Source organism: Camelus dromedarius, chromosome 16, assembly GCF_036321535.1.
Source record: "Camelus dromedarius isolate mCamDro1 chromosome 16, mCamDro1.pat, whole genome shotgun sequence".
NCBI lineage: Eukaryota > Metazoa > Chordata > Mammalia > Artiodactyla > Camelidae > Camelus > Camelus dromedarius.
In genome coordinates this window covers 19,522,021-19,546,502 of record NC_087451.1, presented here as the reverse complement: position 1 = coordinate 19,546,502, position 24,482 = coordinate 19,522,021, and the positions used below count along the sequence as shown (strand labels likewise).

General features: G+C 54.9%; 1 protein-coding gene and 1 long non-coding RNA gene across 2 annotated transcripts; both read right to left on the bottom strand.

Moving 5' to 3' along the window:
* Positions 1-1,407: 1,407 nt before the first annotated feature.
* On the bottom strand, positions 1,408-5,114 carry LOC116157681 (uncharacterized). Its single transcript, XR_010384482.1, has 2 exons — positions 4,664-5,114; positions 1,408-1,783 (listed from the first exon to the last, which is right to left on the bottom strand). It is a non-coding gene; the product is annotated as an uncharacterized LOC116157681 (long non-coding RNA).
* Positions 5,115-7,571: 2,457 nt separating this feature from the next.
* On the bottom strand, positions 7,572-23,320 carry GUCY2D (guanylate cyclase 2D, retinal). The gene is made up of 19 exons (XM_031467696.2): positions 22,581-23,320; positions 22,192-22,496; positions 19,698-20,049; positions 19,250-19,334; positions 18,869-18,971; positions 18,387-18,488; positions 16,779-16,859; positions 15,253-15,459; positions 14,998-15,154; positions 14,336-14,485; positions 13,568-13,716; positions 12,854-13,017; positions 12,568-12,760; positions 12,134-12,308; positions 11,768-11,866; positions 11,585-11,679; positions 11,367-11,452; positions 11,076-11,186; positions 7,572-10,529 (listed from the first exon to the last, which is right to left on the bottom strand). The coding sequence occupies exons 1-18, from the start codon at positions 23,314-23,316 to the stop codon at positions 11,093-11,095; spliced, it is 3,333 nt and encodes a 1,110-aa protein (XP_031323556.2). The 5' UTR covers positions 23,317-23,320; the 3' UTR covers positions 7,572-10,529; positions 11,076-11,092.
* Between the last annotated feature and the right edge of the window lie 1,162 nt (positions 23,321-24,482).

Here is a 24,482-nt window from a genome sequence, read left to right as displayed (position 1 = left end):
AACCAACCAACGTGGCCTGGAAGATGGAACCCACTGGGTGACTCAAGCCAACTGCTGGGCTGAATCCGGCAGGCCTGCAGGCCTTGTTCTTGCCCACCCTTGAGACTGAAGAAAGAGCCCAGAGACAGCGACAGAGACATCAATGGCTTAACAGACAGGGGGTCCTACAGGTCCTGGAGTAACTCCTTACAGTGCATGGCAGACAGCACGCAGGCCGCGGCAACAGTCTTCTCTACTTGGGGGAGGAGGAGGCCACCATTTATAGGCGGAATTGACATCAGGTTGGCTCATGAGTTACCAGGGAAACCAGGGCAGGGGCAGGGGGCACGCACGCACGCAGGCAGTTATCGATTAAAGCCTATAATTAAGAGGATTGGACAGTCATGCGTGTGAAGCAGGGCCTGGTGGAGCAGGGGATCGACAGGGAGCAAGAGGACAGGCATCATAAACGGCCTGGCCACACACCAACCAAGGTGTGTCCCTGGAACTGCTGATGGGGTCTGTCCCGCTCAAACTGCATGGCTGAGAATGGGAAAGGGTGGTCTCATGAGGGACCTGAGAGGGGCTGGCACCAGGAGGAGAAACCAAGGCCAGGCAACAGAGCACACTCACTACAGAGCAGAGACACACCGTCCACGGGGGTTAGGGCCCCTGGGTGCAGTCACGGAAGGGCTGTCGTCTGGGTGGAGGAGGATGTGGACAAAGTCATCAGCTGAGAGGGGCCTGGGGACTTTCCTGTGTCAGGTCCTGTGCTGGGTGCTGGGGGAGAACGGATTAAACGGGACAAAGTCCTTGTTCTCCAGCAGCTCCTGATTTGACGTGAAAACCCCAGGGCCCGCGGAACATAAAGGACAGTGTGTGGATGGCAGTACCCATGGCCCTTACTCTGGTGACAGCTTCCTCGTTTTCCTGTAGAGAATAATCCTTTCCCTGTTCTCAGGCGGTATGGACACCGTGGAGCTGGCTCACCCTCTGGCTCCAGGCGTGAGCATGAGCTCCACATGCCCAGATTTGAGTTGGGGACTGATTCAGGGAAGAATAAGTGACTTTGTCCAGGGCAGTCAGAATCAGCCCTGGGATTTTTGTTGTTGTTGCTGCTGCTGGAATTTTTTTTTAAGTACTTTCATTTCCTAAGAGTTGCTTAAATGATAGAATATAAGTAAGCCTTGAAGCCACAGCTGGCCATCTCTGGAGCCATTTTGGGACAGCCCACGTGAGACTGAAGGTAACACAGAGGCCAGCATAGCTGAGGGACTTATACGCCCCCTCCTCATGTGAGTACCTGGATACAGCCATGCCTGAAGGGAGATGTAATACTCATGGTGTTTTTGGTTCCATGAATCAAAAGTTTCCTTTAAAACAAAATTGAGGTCCCTGGCTCAATCCTGGGTTTCAGCACGAAAAAAAAAAAATGAATTCTTTTAATCAGAAGAATCCTGATTGGTACAGAGGTCTATCTCAGACATGGGAGTGGGGCATGTCAGAGAAGGCTTCCTTCAGGTAAGAATGCTCACACTGTTTTGTAGTATGAGCAAGACTTAGTCAGATGGAGGTGAGAAAAGTGCTCTGTCGACCCCACCTGCCACCACACCTGCGTATGGGGCCCTAAACTGAGAGCATCTGATGCCTCTGTCTGTTCTGTGCAGTGCAACCTCTCCTCTTCCACTTCCTGCCCCTCATCCTGCTGAACGGGTCAGTGGGTCAGGGACGATCATCCTTGTCATGTATTCATTCAGCAGGTGTACCTTCTGAGCCCGTTCAAGGTGAGACGCTGAGCTGGAGGCTGTGCGGGAGAGAAGAGTGTGTAACGAGGTCAGGGAACAGACTCGGTGAGCTTCCTATGATATTCTAGCCTCGGAAGTCCCAGAATGTCACTTCTGACACATTCCATTGGTTAAGTGAGTCACGCAGGCCAGCGTAGATTCCAGGTCGGCGGAGAATTAGACCTCATCTTTCAGTGGGAGGAGCAGCAAACAACGTCATTTTAATCTAGCAAAGTCCTTATGAATAGTCTGTCACAAAATCATGACATCATGACAGGATGTTGGAGAACGGGAGTTAAATAGTAAGAACCTATCTGTGTTTCTTTGTTCTGCCCAAGGGAAAGTGGCTAAGTCAGCCAGGTTCTTTGGGATGTGAATAAAGAGACCTACAGATATCAGGGTTTATTTCAGATATCAGGGTTTAGTTTAAGGACATATGGTATAGGGACTGTTGACTTTAAAAATAAAACAGCCCATTATTTTACCAGCAGAATGGGTTCATTTGGGGACAGCAAAGAATTGCAGTTCAGGACATGCAATCTATGGAGGACCACAGGTATGTCCAAAGAACAAGAAGGGAAGCCACAAAACGGGGCTGTGGACGAAGGTTTGCTTTGGGTGTGGCCACGGGTGGGAGCCTCAGGGGCACCGTGACTGACGTGTCTAGCACAGAGTTGCTGACAGAGAACCTGGAGGAAATGCTGGCTTCCCCGTGGGCGCACCTATTGACAACCCTGCCCTGCACTGACGTCCAAGGAGGCTGACCCCATCAGTGCTGGTGTGTAGCAGGTGACACAGAGGTGGTGAGTGAGAGAAGGCGAAGGGGAACCTGGCAAGGACAGCCTCACTGGACACAGCGCATCTTCTCCGGGACCAGCTCCTTGTTGTCCTGGGGCCTGGGCACTTCATTGCCCTTTCCCCAGCGCCCTGAATCCTCCCGCCAGCCTGCCTTGGACCAGATGCTCTGGTTGCGCTCCCTTCCGCTTCCTGGCCCCTGAGCTGGGGCTGCGGAGCCACACTAGGGCAAATGACAACTGGGTGTCATCGTGGGGCCTCAGCCAATCCACGGACTCCGATTCTGGGTGACGGACTGACTCCTGCAAGCAGTCTGGTGATTCCTTTATACGTCTCCCTGACTGATGAACCCAAGTTGTTCATACACTTGAAACCCCAGCCGCTTATGACCTTTGAGACGAATATGCTTAGTTAATAGATTTTCCATTCCCCTTGCTGGCACCGTAGGTGCCTGCCACGTTCTAGTCTCCTTGCCGTGAAAAGCAGAGACGATGCTTTGCTTGCATAGTTGACGTTTAGCTTGAGGCTGCTTTTACAAAACCCCTGCGTCCTTTTGCTATAAACGCTTTGCTTATCTAAGGCATAGGTTGCTAGTGTGGGGAAGCAAAGCTGCCACCTACGCCCTTAGCTGTAAACACTGGGGCTTGCTTTTCTCGCTCCTTAGACACTCTGTAACCTTTAGACAGGAGGAACTGGCCTTCTGGTGTTGTGATTTTGTAATCAACTCCTTACACCTGATTCCTGAGGAATGTACTTTGTTCCCTCTCCCCTTGGCTGCCTTGAAGATAGGTTAAGACTTCATACTCACTGTATAATTTATGATCTCCTCCTGTTCCTGCTTTTTCTGAAATCTTTGCATTCCATGACGCGTGTGTTTGTGATTCTTTCTTGTGAGTGTGTACAATAAATTTGGGAGTTTAGAGAGGCTCGGTGGACTTGTCTGCCCGACTCCCTCGCACTCTCTTGACTTTCCACAAAGTCTCGAGTAGATTTCATTCTGTCGCAGTGGGACTTGTGCCGGCCAGAACCCGCGAGTTATCCGAAATCCCTGTCAGCTTTGCCTAGTGTTGGGGGTCTTCCCTGTTGGGGACAAAGTGGCCTTTGCCCACAGTAAGGGCTGAACTGGCCTGAGGGCTGCCTTTAGGCCCTAGACCTCTGGCCCACCCCCTGCCTTTCCTGAGCCTCCCCTCCCCCATCCCCGTGACATCTCCTCGTGTACATGTGCTATTTGATTTCTTAGTACCACCTGGCGCTGCATGCTGGGTCCTTGAGGCCTGGCACACCTAACACCAGAGAGTGGCTCTTTCCTCAGGGTCTCCCCCCAACTTCCCCAAAGTCACCTCAAATCCTCCCCTGACTCCCCAGCCCACTCATCTTGCTATTGGCAGACATGTGGCCATCCTTGTCTGCGACAACTCCAAGGACACAGGACAGGAAGCTCTTTGGCAGCCTTTTCTTCCCCTCCTGCTCCAGCCTCTTGCCTCAGAGGACAAGGCTTGCGTACTGCTGTCTAAAGCTACTTCCATCTCCTCAGGGACTTGCTCCCATCACTTTTTGCCTCTTTGCTAATAGTTGTAGAGTTTAAGACCTTGGGAAAATTAAAATCTTGACTAGCACTTAGTAACTGGGTGGCCTTAGACATGTCATACCACCTTTCTGAGCCTCAAGGTTGTCATCTGTAAAATGGAGCTATAAAAGTATCTGACTCATAAGGCTGTTGAGGGTATTCAACTGCTGGGTGCAGCTTCTGGCCCATAGGAAGCACCCAACAAAACGGTGCTCCCCCTCCTCCCACACACTCGGAAGGTGACCTCCAAAATAGACACTTGGAGTGGAAATCTCTGGAACCTGAAGCGACTTAACTCACGAATGTGCACACTCCCAGGCCTATCCTGTCCTGCTCTAGTCCTCTGGCCAGGGCTTTCCCTCCTCCCATCCTAGGGAATCCCACCTCCTGTACCGCGATCCACCCCCACGGGACAGAGGAACCCAGTTCCCTAGGAACCCCCTCCAGGGCCTCTCACCCCACTCACTCCTCCCAATCAGTTGTTGACAGGCAAAAATCTCTCCCTTCTTCAAAGAAAGAAACACAAAACTCCACCTACCCTGCTTCCTTTCTGGCTCCTGGAGGAACACTTTGTACAGCTGCGTCATCACGCGGTGTGTCCTCTGGCCTTCTCTGGAAGGCTCCGACTGCTGGAAGGACCAGTTTCAAGGGTCAGCTCTGGTCTTGGGCTCATCCATGATCATCCAGTTCAACCACCTCAGTGTACGTGGCCGTTGCCCTGAGCCTGGTCCCAGGGCCCCAGGAGCCCACCAGGGTGGAGACCAGATAGGGGCCTATTTTCCAAGGGCCAGGAAGACCTCTGTTCCTTGGGGGCAGTGCTGAGGGTGAAGTCCTCAGTACTGGCCCCTCCTCTTCCCCTTTCAGTGTCTGCTGAAGCTGATCCCGAGTCTTCCACGCAGGCCCCATGCCACTACTGGCTTGAAGGCCTTATTTCAACTGGGGCACCACCCACCCTGGCAGAGAGTGTGGCAAGAGCTCTGGGTGCCCATTCCTTCTGGGATAAAGGCTAAACCATGGGGGTGGAGGGGTGACTTCAGGGACAAAAGCGGAGGACCTGCCAACGTCATGCATGAGAACCCACATGGCCCTAAATCAGACAGGACATTGACGGTAGTAACAGGGAACTTCTGCAGGAGGCACAGGGCTCAGGAGGGCTGGTCAGAACAGAGAGAGCAGCCTGAGGAGATGATGTGCTGCTGGGCGGGCTGATGACAGAGAACGGTGGTGCAGTCAGACCATCAGCTGGATGACTCTGAACGTTTATTAGCTTAGCTTGGTGGTTTGGGTGATGAGGTAGAGCAGAAAGGAAAGCCCTTTGTTGAACTTGCCATCATGAGCACATTTTAATCAAAGAGACCAACATTTCATCATGATGAAAAAATTGTGAGAGTTTGGTGGTATATAACAGAAGGTAATTTTGTTTGGCATTAAAAAATGCTGATTGTGTAACCCATTCATAAAGTGCATGTTAACTCTGCTGTAGCCAGGTGTTGAGTGAAACTTTTCCTGTTGCCAGGGAATTAGAACTGGGCCCTCGGCTGAAAGCATGAATTAAGTCCTAGTACCCCACGTCCTAAAGAGAGAAACCAACAAACAGCTCCACTAACCCCGTCTGCACCCCCATCCCAAGGACTTTGAGAGTCTGTGGAACTTGGCCCAGCCATAATCTATACTCCCACTGCCCATGGCCCAGGCCACCCAGCGAGCACAGGGATTAGAGACAGTGTATGGGGATCTTTTTAGATGGCAGGGTCAATATTCCCTGTGACAGGATGAGTAAATGCCTGAATGGCTTGTCCCTCTCTCAGTCCAGGACCAATGACCCAGGCTCAGGGGTGGGTGGTAAAGTGGAATGTCTCTGTTGGAGGTGACAACATGTCCTTCTCCCCAGTTTCTCTACTCCCTTCCCCCTCCGGGAGCGAGGAGGGCCATCTGTCCCATTCTCATCTCCTTGTCAAGGTCGAGTCACTAACTGGTAAAGATGTCGCCGGGCAGTGCCACCCTGAGCTTAGTTCGGTCCCCCTCGCATTATCTCCTCTGGGGCAGGACCTGAAAGATTCCACTACCTTCTAAATGCTGAGTCAGCACCAGAGTCCTGACAAGGCTCCAAGACTGCGCATCTTCTCGTCCCAGGTCCTAACCTCTTCCCCAGTGAGGTTCCCTGTAAACGGAATTTTCAGGAACACTCATACCGCAGGGAAGGGCCCTGGCTGACTCTCGGTGGAGTCAGGGCTTGGAGAGAGACTGTTTTCCTCCCACACTCATCCTTTAGTCCCTCCTCTCTCCCAAGCCAGCATCCCCCGCCTTTTGTTCCTGTTAAACCAGTCTAACCCCCACCGCTTTCCATAATCCTCTTGAGAAGTGTCTATCAGGATACTTTTGACTGCAAAGAAGAGAAAACCCAATTCAATCTGGCTTAAGCAAGGAAAACGACTTGCCAACCTGTGGCACTCAAACAGCTGGCTCTGTTTCGGCCCAGCAAGGTGTAGCAGCTAAAATAAGTGGCCACAAGATTAGTCTCTGCCCATCTGTCAGTTCTGCTCTTTGTCTTTCTGGCGATGAGACCACCCAGCGACCCATCCTCTCAGCAACCCCAGAGAAAAGACACACCTTCTTCCCTCGGCTTCTAGCTTCTCAACACTAAGACTTGTTTGCCTGGCCTGGGTCACCTGCCTGTCCTTGAGGCAATCCCTGTGGCCAGAGGTATGGAGTGACTGGGCAGGCCTGGAGGGGGAGGTCTGGGGGTCAGTTCCACTCAGTTTCCTGGGGACTGAGAGTGGGGCAGGGATGGTTGCCCAGCACTGAGCAGGAGGGATGCTAGTAAGGCAGAGTCTCCAACATGCACGAGTCATCACGTCAGAAACACTGAGCCTGGGGCAGGATACCTGGGCTCGCAGACAATGGATAACCAACGAGCTGGTCACCCATGGGTGGCTTTGGGATGGTCTTTCCTGTTCTGCTGGCCCAGTGGCAGACTCTTGAAGGGTTAGAGTTGGATTGAGGGTTGTTGGTGAGGTCTTGCTCAGAGACTAGTGGACCTTACCTTCTCCATTTGGGGGCCCCATTCCTTCAGTCTTCCATGGGTCCTGGGTCATGGCCAGGCCCAAAGAGGAGCTCTGCCTTTCTACCTTCCTCTCTCCTGCCTACGACCAAGGGATGAGGCCACACCACGCATTTCTGGAGCCTCAGACACCCTGGTCTTTTCTAAAAGCCTAAAAAGTCTGTGGCCTCCCTGCTTGGTTCTCTCAGAGCAGACCCCCTGAGCAGAGGGCTTCCTTGGGGGTTGTTGACCCCAGCTCACCTCCCCCTGCTTAGGTCATCTCTAGGTTCACCCCTATCTGAAGCCCTCCCTAGCAATGCCAGGTTCAAACATTCCAGGGATGGGGGTGTTCAGACCCCCTGGGGCCAAAAAAAAAAAACCAAAACAAAACACACATATCACGAAATGGAAGAAAGCAGACCTTTATTTCAGCCCCCACCCCACCAGGACCCAACACCATGGCACACGGCCTGGTGTCCACAGGGCACAGTCCAGAAGAGCCCGGTGGACACAGCCCCACAACACAGCATCACAGATTCCCCAGTCGGGGTGCCTGGGATCCCCTGCAGATGGGGATGGGGAGTAGGGCCCAGACCCTGAGGAGCAGCACAGACAAAAGGCTCCAGAGGAGCCCCGGGACCTGCTGTGGCGTCCCTGCTTTGGGATGAAAGCAGCAGCAGCAGCTGTGAGAGGTTCCTGCTTTGGCCGTCCCTGGGCCCTGCTAGAGGGCCATCCCGAAGGCAGGGACAGCCCCAAGCGTGGGCTCCTGGCACTGGCCAGCAGGCAGAGGCAGTGTAAACACATCCGAGGGTGAGGAGTGCCTAGTGGCCAAGTCAGGTGCTCTCTGAGCTGGGAGTTGCCTGGGTCCCAGGAACAGCAGGGTGACGAGGTGGAGAGGACTTGGGCAGCAGGGCTCTAGGAGATTGGGGCCTAGGAAAACAGGTTCCATGGAAAAGGAGGAGAAAGGCAGGGAGAAACTGCGGGGCAGGGAGAGACCAGGGGCAGAGAGGAGACTGAGGCTGAATGACTTCCCTTCTCTTCTCCTGCCAGCTCTGTAAGCTCTGGGGTGGGCGGCCCTGAGTTCTCCCAGCGGGGGAGGAGGACAGCCTCCTTTACCAGCTTCTCCCCCAGTCACATCACATGCTTATCTGAGATGGAGTCCTGGGAACAAGGCGGAGCTGAGGGTGAGAAGAGACCCCCTCAGCCCTGCCTGCCCCACCTCTGCCCCAGACTGAGTTTGGGCCCCAGCTCCTCCTCCTGCCCTCTGGGGGGTGCCCTGCCCCAGCCAGTTCACGCTAATCCTCCAGCACAACTCTTTCCTGAAGCGCCCCTCAATCAAGGCCATTAACTACCAGAGGCCCCTCGCAGGCAGGGAGGGAAGGAGAGGAAAGGGCGGGGCCAGGGAGGAGAAGGAAGGAGGGAAAAGGCTGTCAGGTCCAGTGCCCACAGTGCAGCCTGCCCTCAATCCCTAGGACCTAAGTACAGAGAAAAATCTGAAGAGAGATGGTTAAGAATGTACATACTTTAAAAAATAAATTGTGTGTCTGTGTGTGCGCGCACATCAGGGTTTTAAAAAAAATCTTTAATTCATCATCTCCAAACTCGGTGAAAAATGTTTTTTTTATAAATTGTACTATATTACTCACTATAGCAGCACCACCTTAAGTAACCAGAACCTACAAGTGCTGGATTTTAGGTTTTCTTATGTTCTTTCTCTGCCTTTATGAAGGAGGGGAAGACCACTATAAGCTTGCAGAATTCATGAGTCAGGCAAAGCAACCTCCAGGAGCGCCTGTAATCCTAACATCAGCCAGTCCAGAGTCCTGAGCTCCAATGCCTACAGATGCCAGACTGTTACATAAGGGATATTAAGAAGATCTTGGTGTCTTGGAGTCCAAGGGAAGTGGTGGGCACTGTGAGAATGGAAGAGTGAAACCCTGGAGAGAGGGGATGAGGGGATGGTCCATCTTTAGCTCCAGCGCGAAGTCAGCAGTTGCCCCTGTGTGGGGTTTTTGATTTCAGAGAAGACGGGAACTTGGTAGACATTTTTAAAATGTGTTATTTCTTGATTTTTAACTGCTAGCTCAACCCCAAACCCAAACCACCCTGTTGACCATAGAAAACAAGTCTCAGGGCTAGTTTCTCGCCTGGTTTGTATGAAATCTTAGTGATTCTGAGATTTAGGGATCCTGGGATCATTTAGTTCCGTGATCTGGAAGCTGTAATGTGCATATAAGTACTCTGAGGGAACTTGTTAAAATGCAGATTCTGACATAATACATCTAGGCCTGAGATTCTGCATTTCTAACAAGCTCCCATCTGACGTTGCTGCTGCTGGCCCACGAACACATTTGGCAAGATGAGGATTTAGTTCATCCTTCCACCTAGAATTCCCTCTGATGGTTCTATCCCTGCTCAAAGATGTCTCCAGTCCTGCCTGCACACCTCCAGGGACTGGAGGCTCACTATCTCGAGTGGCAGCCTGGGTGGCTGCAGCTGCTGCTAAGTTCTGCCAGGGTCTGCAGCAATGGTGAAGGACACCTGGAGTTCAACATGCCAAGGTCCAGGCTCTGGAACATCAGAGGTCCACAAAAGAAACTTCAGCTGGGGACTTACCAGGTTGGGAGGGGCTGACGCTTGTGGCAAAGATCTAAGCAGGGAGGATTTTCTGTCCAACTGCCTGCTCAGCAGCGCCCAGTTCAACAGAGAACACTACCACTCCTGGGTGTTCTGGTTAGTAGAGGTTTGGTGCGATTTGTTTCCCTTTCTTTCCCCAAAGCCTTGAAGCAAGTTTTCTCTGCACTTGGGCCAGTTATGTGGTTATACCCCAGGCGAAGGAGCCAGTTTCTAACTGGTGGGGGATGGAGAAGGGAAGGATGCTTGTGGCTAAACAGAAACCCTCGAATCCACAGGCCACATGACAACAGCTGCTCTGGTGGAACACGAGATCTCCACCTTCTCTGGGGTTGGGGCATCCAATCCCAGATCCTCCCTCCTGGGGCCTTGAGAGGCCCTGCAAAGTGGAGAATCCCCCACCCCAACATCCCCTGATGGGCTCAGGGTCACTGGGGCTGAAGGCCACATGCCCAGTGCCCCATATCCCAAGGCCAACCATTCTGAAGCTCAGCTGTCAGAGTCAAGGGGGTGTGGAAACCACCTAGGCCACTCTTCACTGCAGCATGGATGGGAACCCAAGCCGAGAGAGTGCGTGAGGCTTTCCCAAGGTCATACAGCTGACTCGCAACCAACTCTTGTAAAGGCCCAGAATCCTTTGAGGCCGAGCTGGACAGAAGTCACTGGTATTAGCCAGACTCTTGGTCACCTATAGCAGCAACTTTCAGGAAAAGGATCTTCTAGAATAATCCTGAGGGAAAGAGGAGTGTCTCAGAGGGAAATTGTGGAAAGGGGTCATGGGGGTTCACTTCTGTAGGGAAGAATCATGGATCAGAGTTTCTTGAAGGAGGGCAGAGGGCAGGGTTTCTGCTGTAACAGAACTCTAAGGGCAGCATTCAACTCGTCCTCTGGTGCAAGTTGCTCCCTAGAGTTCAGTCTCTCATGCAGGGCCCGGCCCACAGGGCGTGGGGTGGGTGGGGGACTGGTTAATGCAGTGGGGGGAGGGGGTCAGAGACGTCCCAGAAGGTCATGTTTACCGGCATCTCAGGTCTGGTTTCCTGGACCACCCCAGACCTGCTGAGCCAGAATCCCTGCAGTTGGTGCTTCCCTCCCAGGGGAAATCCCTGGGTTTAGGAACCAGCCTGGGCTCACTAACTCAGACAGGGATAGGGACACCTGTTTTAAATCAGAAGCTCCACAGGCAGGGTTAGGTCCTCAGGCTGGGGAAGGGGCGCCTGTCTTCCAGGAAGCGTAAGGGGAGATGGGCAGCTGGGTGTGGGAGCAGAGTGGGTAGTACCTGTCCCAGGCCGGGCTTCACTTTCCGGAAAACTGGCCCGGCCTCGCCTTCTCCAGCTTCTGGCGCCGCTCAGCAGGGATCTCCTGCAGGCTGATGCCGTGGTTGCTGGCCCTGTGACAAAAGGACAGCGGCCTCAGGGAGGGAGAACACACAGCAGGAGGGCAGGGCCCAGGTTATCCCGCTTTGGCGGGGTCAGGTGCGGCAGGGAGGAGGAAAGAGGGGATGGAGGGACCAACTCGGATGGATCCATCATCGCTTGTAACTCGGCGGCCTGGGATGCCGGATCCTCACCCGGGTTGCAGGTCGGGCGGTTTGGGGATGGGCTTGTTGAAGCCGCGTCTGCCCACCAGCCAGTACGTGTCCTCGGCGCCCTTGCCCTGGGGAGACACGGGGGAGCAGAGGGCTTAGGCGGGCCGGGGCGAGGGCGGGTGGGTCTCGAGGTCTAAGTGGAAGCAAGCGGGAGACCCCGGGTGGCGCGGGGCGAGCTGTGTCTTCCAGCCGGGCCTCACCTTCAGCTCCGTGCGGCCCCGCACCTCAGTCTGGAAGCCCTCATTTAGTGCGCACAGAATCCTCACGGTGCTTATGTTCACGTGGATGCGGTAAGCTGGGACGGCAGGGGGACCGTGTGAGCTGGGGACGCCACTCCCGCGCCCGGCTCGGCCCGCGACGTCGCCCCGCCCGGCCCTACTCACGCAGTCCGGTGGACTCCATGCGCGAGGCGGTGTTGACCGTGTCCCCAAACAGGCAGTACCGCGGCATGGTGAGGCCCACCACGCCCGCCACGCACGGGCCTGCGGAGACGCGCGGGGTTGGCGGGCGCGGCCCGCGCTGCAGCCGGCCGTGCCGGCGGCTAGGCTGGCACCTGGGGCTCAGGGGGGCTCTAGCACCCCATAAGCCCCACCAACTCCCCAAAGAAACATTCTCAAGCACACCTTCCTAGTTACACAGGAGTGCCTGGTGGGCAAAGGCGGCTTCAAGACCAGCCCCCGCCCCATCACTCCACGAGTTTGCCCTAAAGAGGGAGATGGGCTGGGGAACCTGGGAGGGCGGGGAGTTACCCGAGTGCAGGCCGATGCGGATGCGCACAGGCACCTCCGGCATGTGGCGCATTCGGAAGGAGCCCACGGCACTGAGGATGTCCAGAGCCATGTTGGCGATCTCTGCTGCATGTCGCTGCCCGTTCCGCTGGGGCAGCCCGGAGGCCACCATATAGGCGTCCCCAATTGTCTCCACCTGAGGAGCGAAGTCAGTACTCAGCACCCCCCACAGATGTGACTGTCCCTTGTCAGGGGGCCTAAACTGGGGTTAGTGCAGAGATCTTGGGGAGCCTTCCAGCTGTGGGGCTGAGCTGGGCACCAGCAGAAGACATAAGGGACAGGAGGGCTGAGAAAGAGGATTGTGCTGGTGGCCTGGGGCAAGGGCTCTGGGGGCTGAGTAGGAAGCGCTGGAAGACAGTGAAGCTAAAAGAGGGCTTGCCCCCTACACACCGCACCTTGTAGACATCGTGGGAGCCAATGATGGCATCAAAGAGCGTGTAGAGGTCGTTGAGCAGGTCCACCACTTCAATGGGCTCACTCATGGCTGAGATGGTGGTGAAACCCACGATGTCACTGAAGTAAAGTGTCACCTCCTCAAAATACTCGGGCTCCACAGGTGTCCCCATCTTCAGAGCCTCAGCCACAGACCTGGGGATGGCAGGTGGGAAGGTTACCTGGAGGCCACCAGTCTGCCTGGACTCCAGCTGTCCTCCCCACCCACCTCTCCACATTGGCACCCACGGAGGCAGCATCTGTGTGAGCAGCCGGTCTGTCTTCTGCTTTTCCAGCTCCAGCTCCTCTGTGCGCTCTCGAATCAGGTCCTCCAGGTTACTGGAGTACTGTTCCAGCATCCGCAGCATTGAGTCAATGATGTTCATCTTCCGGCCCTTGTTGATGCTCTTGAACTAGTAGGAGGAGGAAGCTGGTGGGGCAGCTGAGGCTGTGGGCTGCCATGTCCCTCTCGTGAGGCCATATTATGCCTGATCCTCTGCCCCTACCCCCATTCATCTTGTGCTCACCAAGCCTCTGCCACCCAGTGCCAGGCACAGTGTTTCCCCACATTATTAGAAAGCCCATGGGAAATGGGGGTTCCAAGAGGTCAGCTGTTCTGTTAGTAGTTGACAAGGTACCGGAACTGGCCCAGTCTTTGCATTCCCAGGCCAAGGGTCTTTCTGCTACACTAGGCCAAACACAAACTCAATAAATGCTATTTGAATTGAATTAAATATTTCTCCCAACCAGATCTCCAACTCCCACTCCAAAAGCCTCCATATCCCGCATTCTATCTCTGCCCTGACCAAACCCCTCATCCTCAGGCTACCGCCTTAGGAAGTAGCCTGGAAGTTCAGAGATTCCACCAGCCTGCCTTCCTGCAGCACCCACCCTACCCCCTTGGCCCAGGTTGCTGGCAAGTGGCCAGCCCAGCCCAGCCCTTGCCCAATCCCAGCTCCTAACCAGGTCGAAGGTGCGGTCCATGGAGGGCCGAAGTTCCGGCTGCTCTGCCCAGCACTGTTTCATCAGCTGGATGCACTCCATGGGCGCCTGGTCCATGGATACTGAGGGCCGACACAATGGAGGGGGGCTCTGCACCCTCTTCACCACTTCTGGAGGCATGAAGAGACCAAGAGAGGGGATGTGACAGAACAGAAGCCACCTCTGACTCTGGCCTGACTGCTGAAGCTCAAGATGAGTGGACTGGAAGGGGGTCCTTTAAATAAGAGTTTCAGTAGGTGTAGGAAGTGTAATGTGGGAGGTGGTTGCTGAGGACCCTGAACCCTGAGGGGCAGGGGCAGTAAGAGGTGACAGGCAAAAATACTGACATTTATTGCACATAAGAAAAGTGATGGTTAGAGTGATCGGGTAGCTTGCTGAGGTCTATAGATGATAAGTAATATAGATCTGAACTAGATCAAGCTCTCTTTCCCACTTCCTCCCATCCTGCTGCCTCCCTGGGGCCCATAAGAACCAGAGAGGAGTTTCCTCTGATGGTTGGGGAAACAGGTTGGGTCCAGGGTCAGGACAGAGGAAACCACCAATGTCTGGGTGCTGAAAAGCAACCCCCACCCGTCCTGATGCTTGGCTCCCCACCGCCCTGACCCTTCAGACCCCAGCTTTAAGGGAGGTCCACAGAAGCCTCAGCAGGGAGTGAGGCTGGGTCTGGCCCGGTGCTGCCTAACAGCAGGGTGTCTTTCCAGCCCAGACGCCAGCGAGGGGCGACCGTACCCTCGGGGGTCAGCTCCAGCATGGCGTAGGGGGCGCTGCGGCACACCACCTCCTGCATGATGATGCCCAGGCTGAAGACGTCGCCGGCCAGCGTTCCCCGGCGCTCCAGGGCTGGGTCCCGAAGCAGCTCCGGGGCTGTCCATAGCTGGTCTGGGGTTGGGAAAGGGGGCATGGGCACGCGGATGGCCATGGGGGTGCTGGGGACAGACTCCCACTCTCACCAGAAAACCCAGGCTCACACGGCTCAACCCCTAACCTGAGTCTGGACCTCCCTCCCGCAGTTATCCTCAGGAGAATCTGCCAGAAATCCAAAACAGATCTCACAAAGCAGGACCCTTACAAATAGGCCCCACCTTCTAGACAAAGCAGAGCCCAGAGAAGACTCAGCCTCTTGGGCACAAGACCTAGCAAGAGCAGACCCCCTTCAAGGGCAGGAACTCCACCCCTCAGGCACAACTCCCGCCCCCTAACAAGTCCCCGCCCCCCAGTCAAAGACCCCACCCTCCTCATCTCAGAGGTCACAAGACCTTTTCCGCGGCAGGAGTCGAGTTCAGTGGATGTGGGATGGAGAGAGTGCGAGGGAAGGAGGAAAGGAGAGGCCCTTGAAATAATGGGGATGCGGGGGACGCTCGTCTGCGCAGGAGGCAGCCGGGGAATCCTACCCTCCGCGCTGGGAGGCTCCGGTAGCACCCTCTGCGCTTCCAGCAGTCGCCCATGACCATGGTCCGTGATCTTAAGCACGAACCTTCCGTCCACCACGCAGTTCCGTGACTTCAGCCGCCCGTGAGCCACGCCTCGATGGTGCAGATATCTTATTCCCTGGAAAGGGTGGCGTAAGAGGCAGCCCCAGCCCACGTGGTTCCCCTGCCGGCTCCTCCCCCCTGCATCCCACCCCAGTCCCACCCCCACACGCACACCTTGATGAGGTCTAGCAGGAGGGAGGACTTGAACATCCAGTCCAGCTTTATGTCTCTCTGGGCGAGAAGGTCTTGGAGGGAGCCGCGGGCACAGTGCTCTGAGACCACAGCCAGCGTGCCTTCCCCGGGGGCCGCAGGGCCACCTGCTCCACCAGCCAGGAAGAGCCCCAGGTAGAGGGCCAAGTTCTCATGCCGAAGCTCCCGGATCTGAGGGGGTAAGTTAACAGGCATTTTCTGTCCTGGGAGCAACGCAGGGAGGAGGCTGTTATTCAGGTCTGTTTTTGATTGGAAGATGGATAAAAATGGTGAGTGGAAAGGTCTATAGGGCATGTGGGGGCAGGGGGGGGGGCTTCCTTCTACATATAACTTCTCTCTCTGGAAAAGACAACATAGTCAAAGGCCACCGTTCAGACACTTGAAGTTATGAATGAGAAGACAACCTCGTGCTGGTAATCAGGATCCAGGCAGGTTCTGATTTATTAACCATAAGACATTGAACTTCCTGGCTCTTAAGAGAAAACACCTCATGAAGGAGATGCTCCTGGTACCCCTCCCCCCCACTTCTGATGTAACAGCCTCTTGGAAGAGAACCAGGCAGACACTTCACTGCTTTCAAAAATCATCAGAAATGGCCTGTGCGGGTGACTTTGCCCAGGGCTGCTTTTCTCGGTTACATGGTTGTCTGAGACCCCCACCCTCCCCAAGTCAGGCAAGAAGGACTGAGAAGTCAAGCTGTGGTCCCAGAGGAGCCACGAACAAGGCCACGCTCGCTCAGAAGGACAGAAGCCCTTGCAGTCTGGCTGGGAAAACAGGGACTAGTGAGTGACTGGTGCCCTTTCTGACTTTTCTTTGGTCCAATAAGGGGCTTCTTTTTGTCTTAAATGCCTGTTATTAAATAGTGATTTAGTCCAATGACCCATACTGGTAGTCCACTAAAGTCATTCTGCAGCTGTGACCAAGAGCTTCTATGTAGGCGTTAGGGAAGGAGGCCAGGACAGGGCTGTATGGTGTTCAGGGTAACAGGGGCATTAAGGTTGGAAGGACCAGAATAAGCCAGTTTATAGCCTCCTTGCCAATTTTCCACTTCTCTCAGTATGCATTAACCAGGACATTCTGCACAAGTAGCCTGACAGAACTGGAAACCCATTTATTTTCTATCATTCACTCAACAAACATTCATTGGATGTGTCTAATGTTCCAGACACTGTGCTGGGTGCTGGAAATACAATGGAAGGGGTAGGGGGAAACCTTCACTCCACTTACAGTCCAGGGAGGGAGGCAGATAGGAAATAAGCAAGCACACACAGGTGAACAGACAATTACAAATTATGATAAAAACATCAAAGGAAAGAACTAGTGTTATAAGAGATCATGGTGGGAAACTTGGCTTTAGAGAGGAAGAGACACTTCACTGAGAACTCTTGGTCTCCCCTGCAACAGGGCCTACCTGTAGACTCAGCTGCAAAGAGCAGGCAAGGTGGAAAGGGCAATGGCCGTCCCACCCCCCATCGTAGACCCACTCTCACCTTGGAAAATACAGTCTTGGTTGCTGGGCGGATAGCTATGTGCTGATCCCCTGGGAATTTCTTCAGCCAAACCCAGTCTCCCTGGAGCAGAGATGGGAGCAGCGAACTCAGTTTCTTAAAACCTCATGATGTGGGGAGCCCTAGAACCCCCACGTTTCCATTGGCCCATTGCCCCAGAACCTATCTTCGGTGTAACAAAGAGCACCAGGAGCAAGAGGTTTGATGCCTGCTGGTCCACAGCCAGAGGGGTGAGAGCCCATCCATGGATAAGAGAGATGCAGAAGGCCTGGATGGCTTTCCTCACCATCCCAGATGCACTCGTCAACAGCCCAATCAAGTGAGCCATCACCACCTCAAGTGTCACTGAAATCCCAGCCCTCATCACCATCTGCTGAGAGTCCACTGTGTTGGGAGCATCATCTGTGAAGTACAGGCAGCTCCCCTCCAGGCTCTGAGCCTCGCTCTCCTCAGCTGTTGGCAGGGCCAGTTCATGAGCGTGGGTCATACAGGGCTGGTGCTCAGAAGGGCCTGAGCTTGCTTCAATGATCTGCTGTTATCATTTTGAATGAACAAGGGGCCCTTCATTTTTATTTCACCCTAGACCTTGCCAATTATGTAGCTGGCCTTGCCCATTGTGAGGGATTTGGACTAGAAGGGAATTCTGGGGATTTGATACAGACCCCTAAAGAGGATTTGGAAATAAGTGTGGAGACATTTTTAATTGTCACAAAAACTGGGGTCTGTGATTAGTGGACAGAGCCAGAGACAAGAGGCACTAAACATTCTTTAAGGCACAGGGAGGGTCCTGCCCAAAATGAGAATAGCGCTCTACTGGGAAACTTCCAGGCAACATACTAGGACTTTCTGCATTCTGTCCATGACCTGACACACAGGAGCTCTCAATCTCCACTCCTTCTTGATTAGCTGAGCTCTCTGTCAGCTCTCTTTGGATCTCTTCTCATTATCTCCCACACATCCCACTACATTCAGATTTGCTTACCCCATAGTTAATGTCCTAATGCCCTTTTGTGACCTCCTTTGTCCCCTCTAAGACTTGCTCTTCTGGATTCTGTTCTGATTTGGGTAGAAATGCAGGTGGGGGTGCAGGGGGTGCAAGATGTGGGTCTGGCTTGAATCAGAGACAGCCGTGTCTGGAAACTCCCCATCCTGAACAATCCGATCCTGGAAATGCCCTTTTTGTGACCATGGGATTACATCTCAGATGACCCTCTGCCACAACCTTTCAAGTGAGGCCTGTGCCTTTCTGTAACCTGAGGGATTGGATCCCTGAGGGGGAGGGCCAGGGGCTCCCAGCAGGGCGGGGGATGGCCTCAGGGGCCCCTCCAGGCTACATGCTGGTCCCATCACACTCCCCACCATCAGGCCTCCAGTCTTTAGGCCACTGCAATTGGCCTTTGAAGAGCCCTCACCTGGGTAATGGCTAAGGGAAAATCCCCCAGCAGGAAGGATTCCCAGATGCTCCTCTTTGAGGAATCCATGAACTTTCCCTAGATCCCACTCTGAGCTCCCAGCCCCATTTCTGGGTGTCTGCAGTGTAGGACTCGATTCCAGGAATACACCTTGGCCTGGCTGGGGGGTCAGGCTCACCTCATAGAGGCCAATGTTGGTGCTGTCCGGGGCCTGGCTGTGGACACTGCGAATGTCTGACACGCTGCGGGTGGCCAGACTCAGTCGACTTCCCTGGGCCACCTGGAGGGTAGAGGTCAATGCATGGGGTCAAAATATACTGTAGGGGTCAAAGTCCTGAGTCAGGCTGAGTTCTAGGGATTAAACGGGGGAGGGGGAGACATCTTAATGAGGGAAGGTGGTAATAACATTACTTCCCAAATGCACAACACCTTACAGCTTACAAAGCAAACTTACTTGTTGGAGCTTCACAAGGCCCCAGGAAATCAGTCAGGACAGGGGCTGTTACCCTCACTGCACACACGAGGGTGCTCCCCAGTGCTCAGACCTGGGACAGAGCTAGGGCAGAAACCAGGCCTTCCCAGGTGGGGCCTACGGTGAGGGCTGGCCCAGGCAGGGGACCAAATATACAGGGGACGACAGCCGGATCCTGGCTCCCCCACCTTTCGAGAGCTTCCCCCTTGTGGGTGGATGAAAGTGATATCGTCCAGAGTCAAGATGATCTTGTTGGGGCCAGAGACCATCTGGATGTGAAGTAGCCGGTGCCTGGTAGGGGAAGGAGGTCATCTTCGCAAAGGGGACCAAAGTCCATGAGAGGAAGCCAAGGAGGGATAATGTTGGCTCAGAGGAGGGCAGCCATCCCTAAAGCATCCCCTGAGACTCTGCTAACCCTCCAGAACCCCTCCTGCCTCCTCCCCTCTAAAAAAATACCCTCCCTTTTTCTACTCTTGAGTGGGCCCAGCCTGTTGTCTTTGCTGCACGGTGGTGTTTCTGGCAGGTGGGAAGCCAAGTTCATCTCCTACTTACCAAACCCCCCTACTCACCTAAAGTAATGGGCCAGGAAGGCCCCTGTCAGCCCCATCCCAACCACCAAGAGAAAGCCGATAAAGACGAGGCCGGGCTCCACACCTAGAGGGGCAGTGAGAGCAGGGATGCTGAGAGCTGTGGTGGAGGGAAGGCACCCTCTCTGCGGAGGTATATAGTCATGGCAAATCCTGGAGGCTCCAGGAAAAGGGGCTGGGATCCCAGAACAGGATCTAGGGAAAGGTCATGGGTCCTGGCAAGGGGGGAGAGGATCTGGGACTGCTAGAAAGGTTCCAAGAGGGCTCCGGGGGCTTGGCAAGAGAGGGGTCCTGCACAAGCCAGGGGTCTCTGAGGAGGACTTGAAAGGGCCTCAAACAGGGGTTTCAGGATGAGAATTCACTCTCTTTCACCACTCTGTGGAGGATCCATGGTGACTGCCCCGGTGGGGGCTGGGGTGCTCGCCCTCACCTCCGTTGCAGATGACGTCTGGGTCAAACCAACACGAAGGGTCAGGCCCAGGCCCCCTTCCCCCTCTAGGGAAATGCACTGGGGTCCCAGCAGAGTAGAAGGAGCCCCGAGTGGGGTCCAGCACGTATGTGGCGAACAGCCGGTCTCCAGCCGCATCTGTGTCCAGTAGTACAAACGGGGGCTCCTCAGCTCCTCCCAGAGCCCCACAGAAGCCAGGGACCTGGGCATCCTGGACGTGGTGGGCCACGGCTGCTCCCGACACCCAGCTGCCACCTGCGGCCGCCCGCGCTCGGGCCACGCCCCCAGCCAACAAGAAGACGGCGTCATAGATGGTGCCGAAGAGTGGGGATACCTGGAGAAGGGTAGGGGGCTCAGGGTCACTGCCCATAAACAGACGGGGACTTACTGTCCCCGCTTGTCCTTTCACTGGGCCCTTCAAGCCCTTCAAGCCCATTGACTGTTTGCACCTCCTAGTTAGTGGTTCCGTATCCCTCCCCATCGGTTCTCCCTTCCTCTCTCCCCAGTTGGCTAACCCACCCATTTTCCCCACTGCCCTTCCCTCTTTTCAGGATTCTTAGACTCTTTTCATCATTGGTTACTTCTAACTCTATTACCTACAGGTCCTCTTGTCCCTCTCCTTTTGGTTGCCCTGCATATATTTTTAATATTATTACATATCACTCACTGAAAGCCTTCTTTCCCTCCTTTTGGTTGGCTGCTATTTTTTATTATTCCTTCTTTTCTTTTCCCAAGACTACCATCTGATCTCATCAGGCCTCTTTATTATTCCCAGTTCCCATCTCTCACAGGGCCAGGCACTGTGTAGAGCACTAGGGATATATCAGGGTACAAGACAGAGTCTCTATCTCGAGGAATGTTTCAATTGGTGGGAGAGACAGGGATGTTAACGCAGTGCCGTGAGTGAGGGTAGGGGTAACTGAAGGAAATGAGGAGACAGAAAAGAGAGCCCCTACACAGGCTGGGGGAGGAGGAGGCTTCCAGAAGTGACCATCCCTCAAGGATGAATCAGAAATTACTGGGGGAGGGGAAGGGCAGGAGAGAGGGAACAGTACACCAGCAGCATAGAGGCAAACGAGAAGGATATATTGGGGAACCCAAAGTAGCTCAGTCTGGCTGAAGTTCAAGAAAGAATATAAACCTGATAAACCAGTGAAGGGGCCTGCATCTATCCAGGGTGAGAGGACACTGGGAGGCTTTGAACAGGTGACACAGTCACATTTGTTAGGTTCCCAAAGTTCGGTCTGATTGTTGGGTGGAGAAAGGTCTGGGGTAAGTAAATGTTGAAGCAGAGACCATTTGGGAGATTTTGTTTCGGGATTTGGACTAGAGGTGTTGTGGCCTGAACCAGGGCAGTGATTGTGAGAATGGAAAAGTAGATGGATTCAAATGAACTTTAGGAAGCAAAAGTGACAGGACTTGATGCCTGCGTGTTAGGGGAAGAGTTAGAGGAATCAAGGGTGACTCCCAGGGCCTCACTTGGGCAGCTAGGTGGAAGGTGGTGCTACTTACTAGTAACTGAAGAGGGTCCACTCCCCTCCCAACATTTCCCCCACCTCTCTTTCTCTACCTGCCCTCCAGCCCATCTTACCACTATTCCTAATTCTTGTTCTCCACTTCTTACTGGCTATTCCCATCCTTTCTCCCCATTGTCTTCCACGAATCCTCTTGGTGGCGACTAGGGGCCTTGGTGGGGAAGATTTCAACCCCTCTTGGCTCACAGCACTCTCTCATGTACAATCCTTTGAGTAGAGTCTTTGTGGTGCTTGGTTTACTGCCCACTGACATCTAACTTCCCTTCTCTCTTAGTTGTTTCTAGCCCCCACTTTTATGAACGGGGTGGAACTATGTGGTCTGAACAGGGATTCTAGGTTCTCAGGGAATCCTGGGTATTATCAGCTGGTTGCTGGGGATAAGCTGTGAATCTAAATGATTATAGAAGCCCTTGGCTCCACCTAGGGACCTTTCTGCTTCTTGTAAGATGCAAGGCTCTCAAAAAGTTAAGACCACCAGATGACGCCCCAGAGGAAACACCTCTGAACTGGGCATGGAGGCTGGATCTGCATCCTCCCTCTTTCTTGCTCTCTTAAGAACACCAGCTGTTTATTATAGTCTGTATGTCATGGTGATGTTGGAAGTGGGTATACTTTTAAGGAGACTGCAAAAGACGTTGCAGTGTAGGGTTTGTTAGAGTTTGCTCCTTGGAGTTGGCCTTGAGAGGTCTCGTTGCCTACTCTCTAGAAGCACTTCCAATACACTAAGATGCCCAAAGCAGGATGAGAGCCTCTACGTTATACAGGAAACTCCAGGACAGGTAGAGCTGCTGGTTATTCTCTCCCTACTGGCATCCTCCTCTCCTTCCATCAACTTGAATCACTTCTCTTCCCATTGCCTCCAGCCTCCTCTGCCCTTTTGGTGATTCCCTGCTCTCTTCTCCAGCTCTCTTCCTTTCTTCTCTCCTCCCTGGTCCCTCTACCTGTTGCAGATTGAGGTCAGGGGGCAGCTCCCGATGCTCTTGGGCCCTGCGCAGGCTGTCCAGTACGCTGCTTCCCGTGGGACAGTGACGCGTGAGAGTGAGCACCGCATCGTGGGCCCTGCGAAGCTGTGAGCTGTTGACGAGCGCGGCCAAGGCGTCTGGCCCTGGAGACAAGGCGTAGTGGAGCGTGTCGAAGGGCAAGAAGACCAGGGAGCCATCGGCCAGGCCCAGCTCCTCTGCAGCCTCCAGTAGACGGCGCTGCTCCTCGCCGCCCAGCAGCACCGAGTGCATCACCATGATCACTGCTGCGGACACAGAGACTCCGCTCGGTGCTCTGCCCGCTGCCCCTCAGGACGGCCGACCGCCCCGCATCCTGCAGGGGAGCCTACCTCGGACTCTGGGCCCATCCCGGACCCTCCTCAGGGCTTCCCGGGCCCCAGATAGGTCCGAGGGCTCCATGGAGGTCACCAAGGCAACGGGCAGCCCCCGGGCCCTGAGCGCGGTGGACAGTGCGCGTCCCGCCTCCACCCACAAGTCCTGGGGGGCGGTGACCAGGGCCACGTGCGCCCAGCGGAACGCGCGCAGGAGGGCGTAGAGGGCATCCGCCGCGGGCGTCACCGCGGGAGCCGTGGTGCCCGTCGCCCGCGTCCCCGGGCAGCCCCAGGGCACCAGCGCGACCCCAGCCTCTTGGGCCAGTAGCTCGGCGGGCCGGCAGGCTGCGGGGTTTACCGGCCCCACGAGGCCCGAGACGCGGGTGAGCGCGGAGGACACCGCGCCCAGTGAGCCTGGCGTCCGGCACGGCTCGGGCAGCAGCGCGACCTCGAAGCGGGGGCCGCCCTTCAGGGCAGCGTCGTGGTTCAGGCGGGCAGCGGCCAGGCGGGCGGCCAAGTCCGGGCGGGCACGGGCGAAGATGGGGTCGCAGGCCCAGGGTCCCAGCACCCCAACTGTGAACGCGGCGGAGAGGGCGGAGCGCGGCAGGAGCAGCAGCAGCAGCAGCAGGAGCCGCAGCGGAGGCCGGGGCCCCGGCGGGGTCCGGGGAAGGCGGGGCGGAGACGGAGCCCAGTGCGCGGGGGCGCGGAGCCCACGGTCCCGAAACCCACCCGCGAGGAGGGCGCAGGCGGTCATTGCCGACTTCTGGGAGCATTGAAAAAAAAATCAGGATGAGCGGTTGCGATCCGCAGACCTCTCTTAGAGTTTTCTGCAACCTCCAGTTTCTCAAAGCCCAATTAACCCGCGGCGTGTCTCTGCTTTCACACTCCACTCCGCCTGCCGGGACGACTACATGGGGTCAGGGGTATAACCTGGAAGAACCCTCTTATCTCCGCCTGCTCTGCTCCCCGCTCCCCCTTGTCCGCCCTTCCCCCCCTCAGAGCCGTAGAAGGCCGGTGGGGACACTCCTACGCCCTTCCATCGTCTCTCACCAGCAGAAGGGACGTGGAGTCCGTGTGGAGGGGGCTTTGCCACTCACCGGAAAGTCCGGGGCTCGGGCCCAGGGCCAGGGTGAGGGGGTCACAAGGCCGATCCTTCTGACGCCCTCCCACAGGTCTCCTTTGCCAGGGCCCAGGGCGGGGGGTGTGGGAACAGCAGGCCAGAGCCCTTAATCTCTACAAGCTGATTAGGGTCTCTTAATCAGGCAGGGAGGGGCTGATGGAAGATGGGGCTCACTGGGGTGGGATCTGTCCTAGCTTCCAGGCAGCCAGCCAGATTCTTTCCCCTCCATGTCTCCCAACCCTCCCACCACAACCCCCAGTGTAAAAGCAGCTTGAGGCCTCCCTTTCAGGCTGCAGCCACACTACCCTGCTCAGCCTGGAAGACGACAAGATGTGCCCATGGACACCTGTGGGTGATCAATCTTAGGGTCTCAGTGCCTCCAATCTTGTTTCCAGTTCTGTCAGCCAAGGCCAAGCCCCATCCCTTGGCTGGCAAAGTCTACACCCAGAGACCAAACCCAAACCAGCCTGATCCCTACCTTTTTTGTCTCATCTGCCCACACTTGATTCTCAGACCTCCACTTCTCCATGTCTAGGTAACCATCCCTTTGGCCTTGGGAAGACAGAACCCCAGGAAGTAATGGAAAGAGCTCTGACTTTGGGCAGACCTGAGTTCAAATTCCTCCTTATTGGCTTTGTGATCTTGGGAAAGTTAATCTCTCTGAAGGTTGTGAAAATCACCTGTGACAAAGAGTATAATTGCCAGGATGACAAAACTGAAAATGGATAAGGCAACTTCAAAGAAGAATATAATGGGATACTTACCTTATTACATAGCAAAATTTATTACAAAGCTGTAAT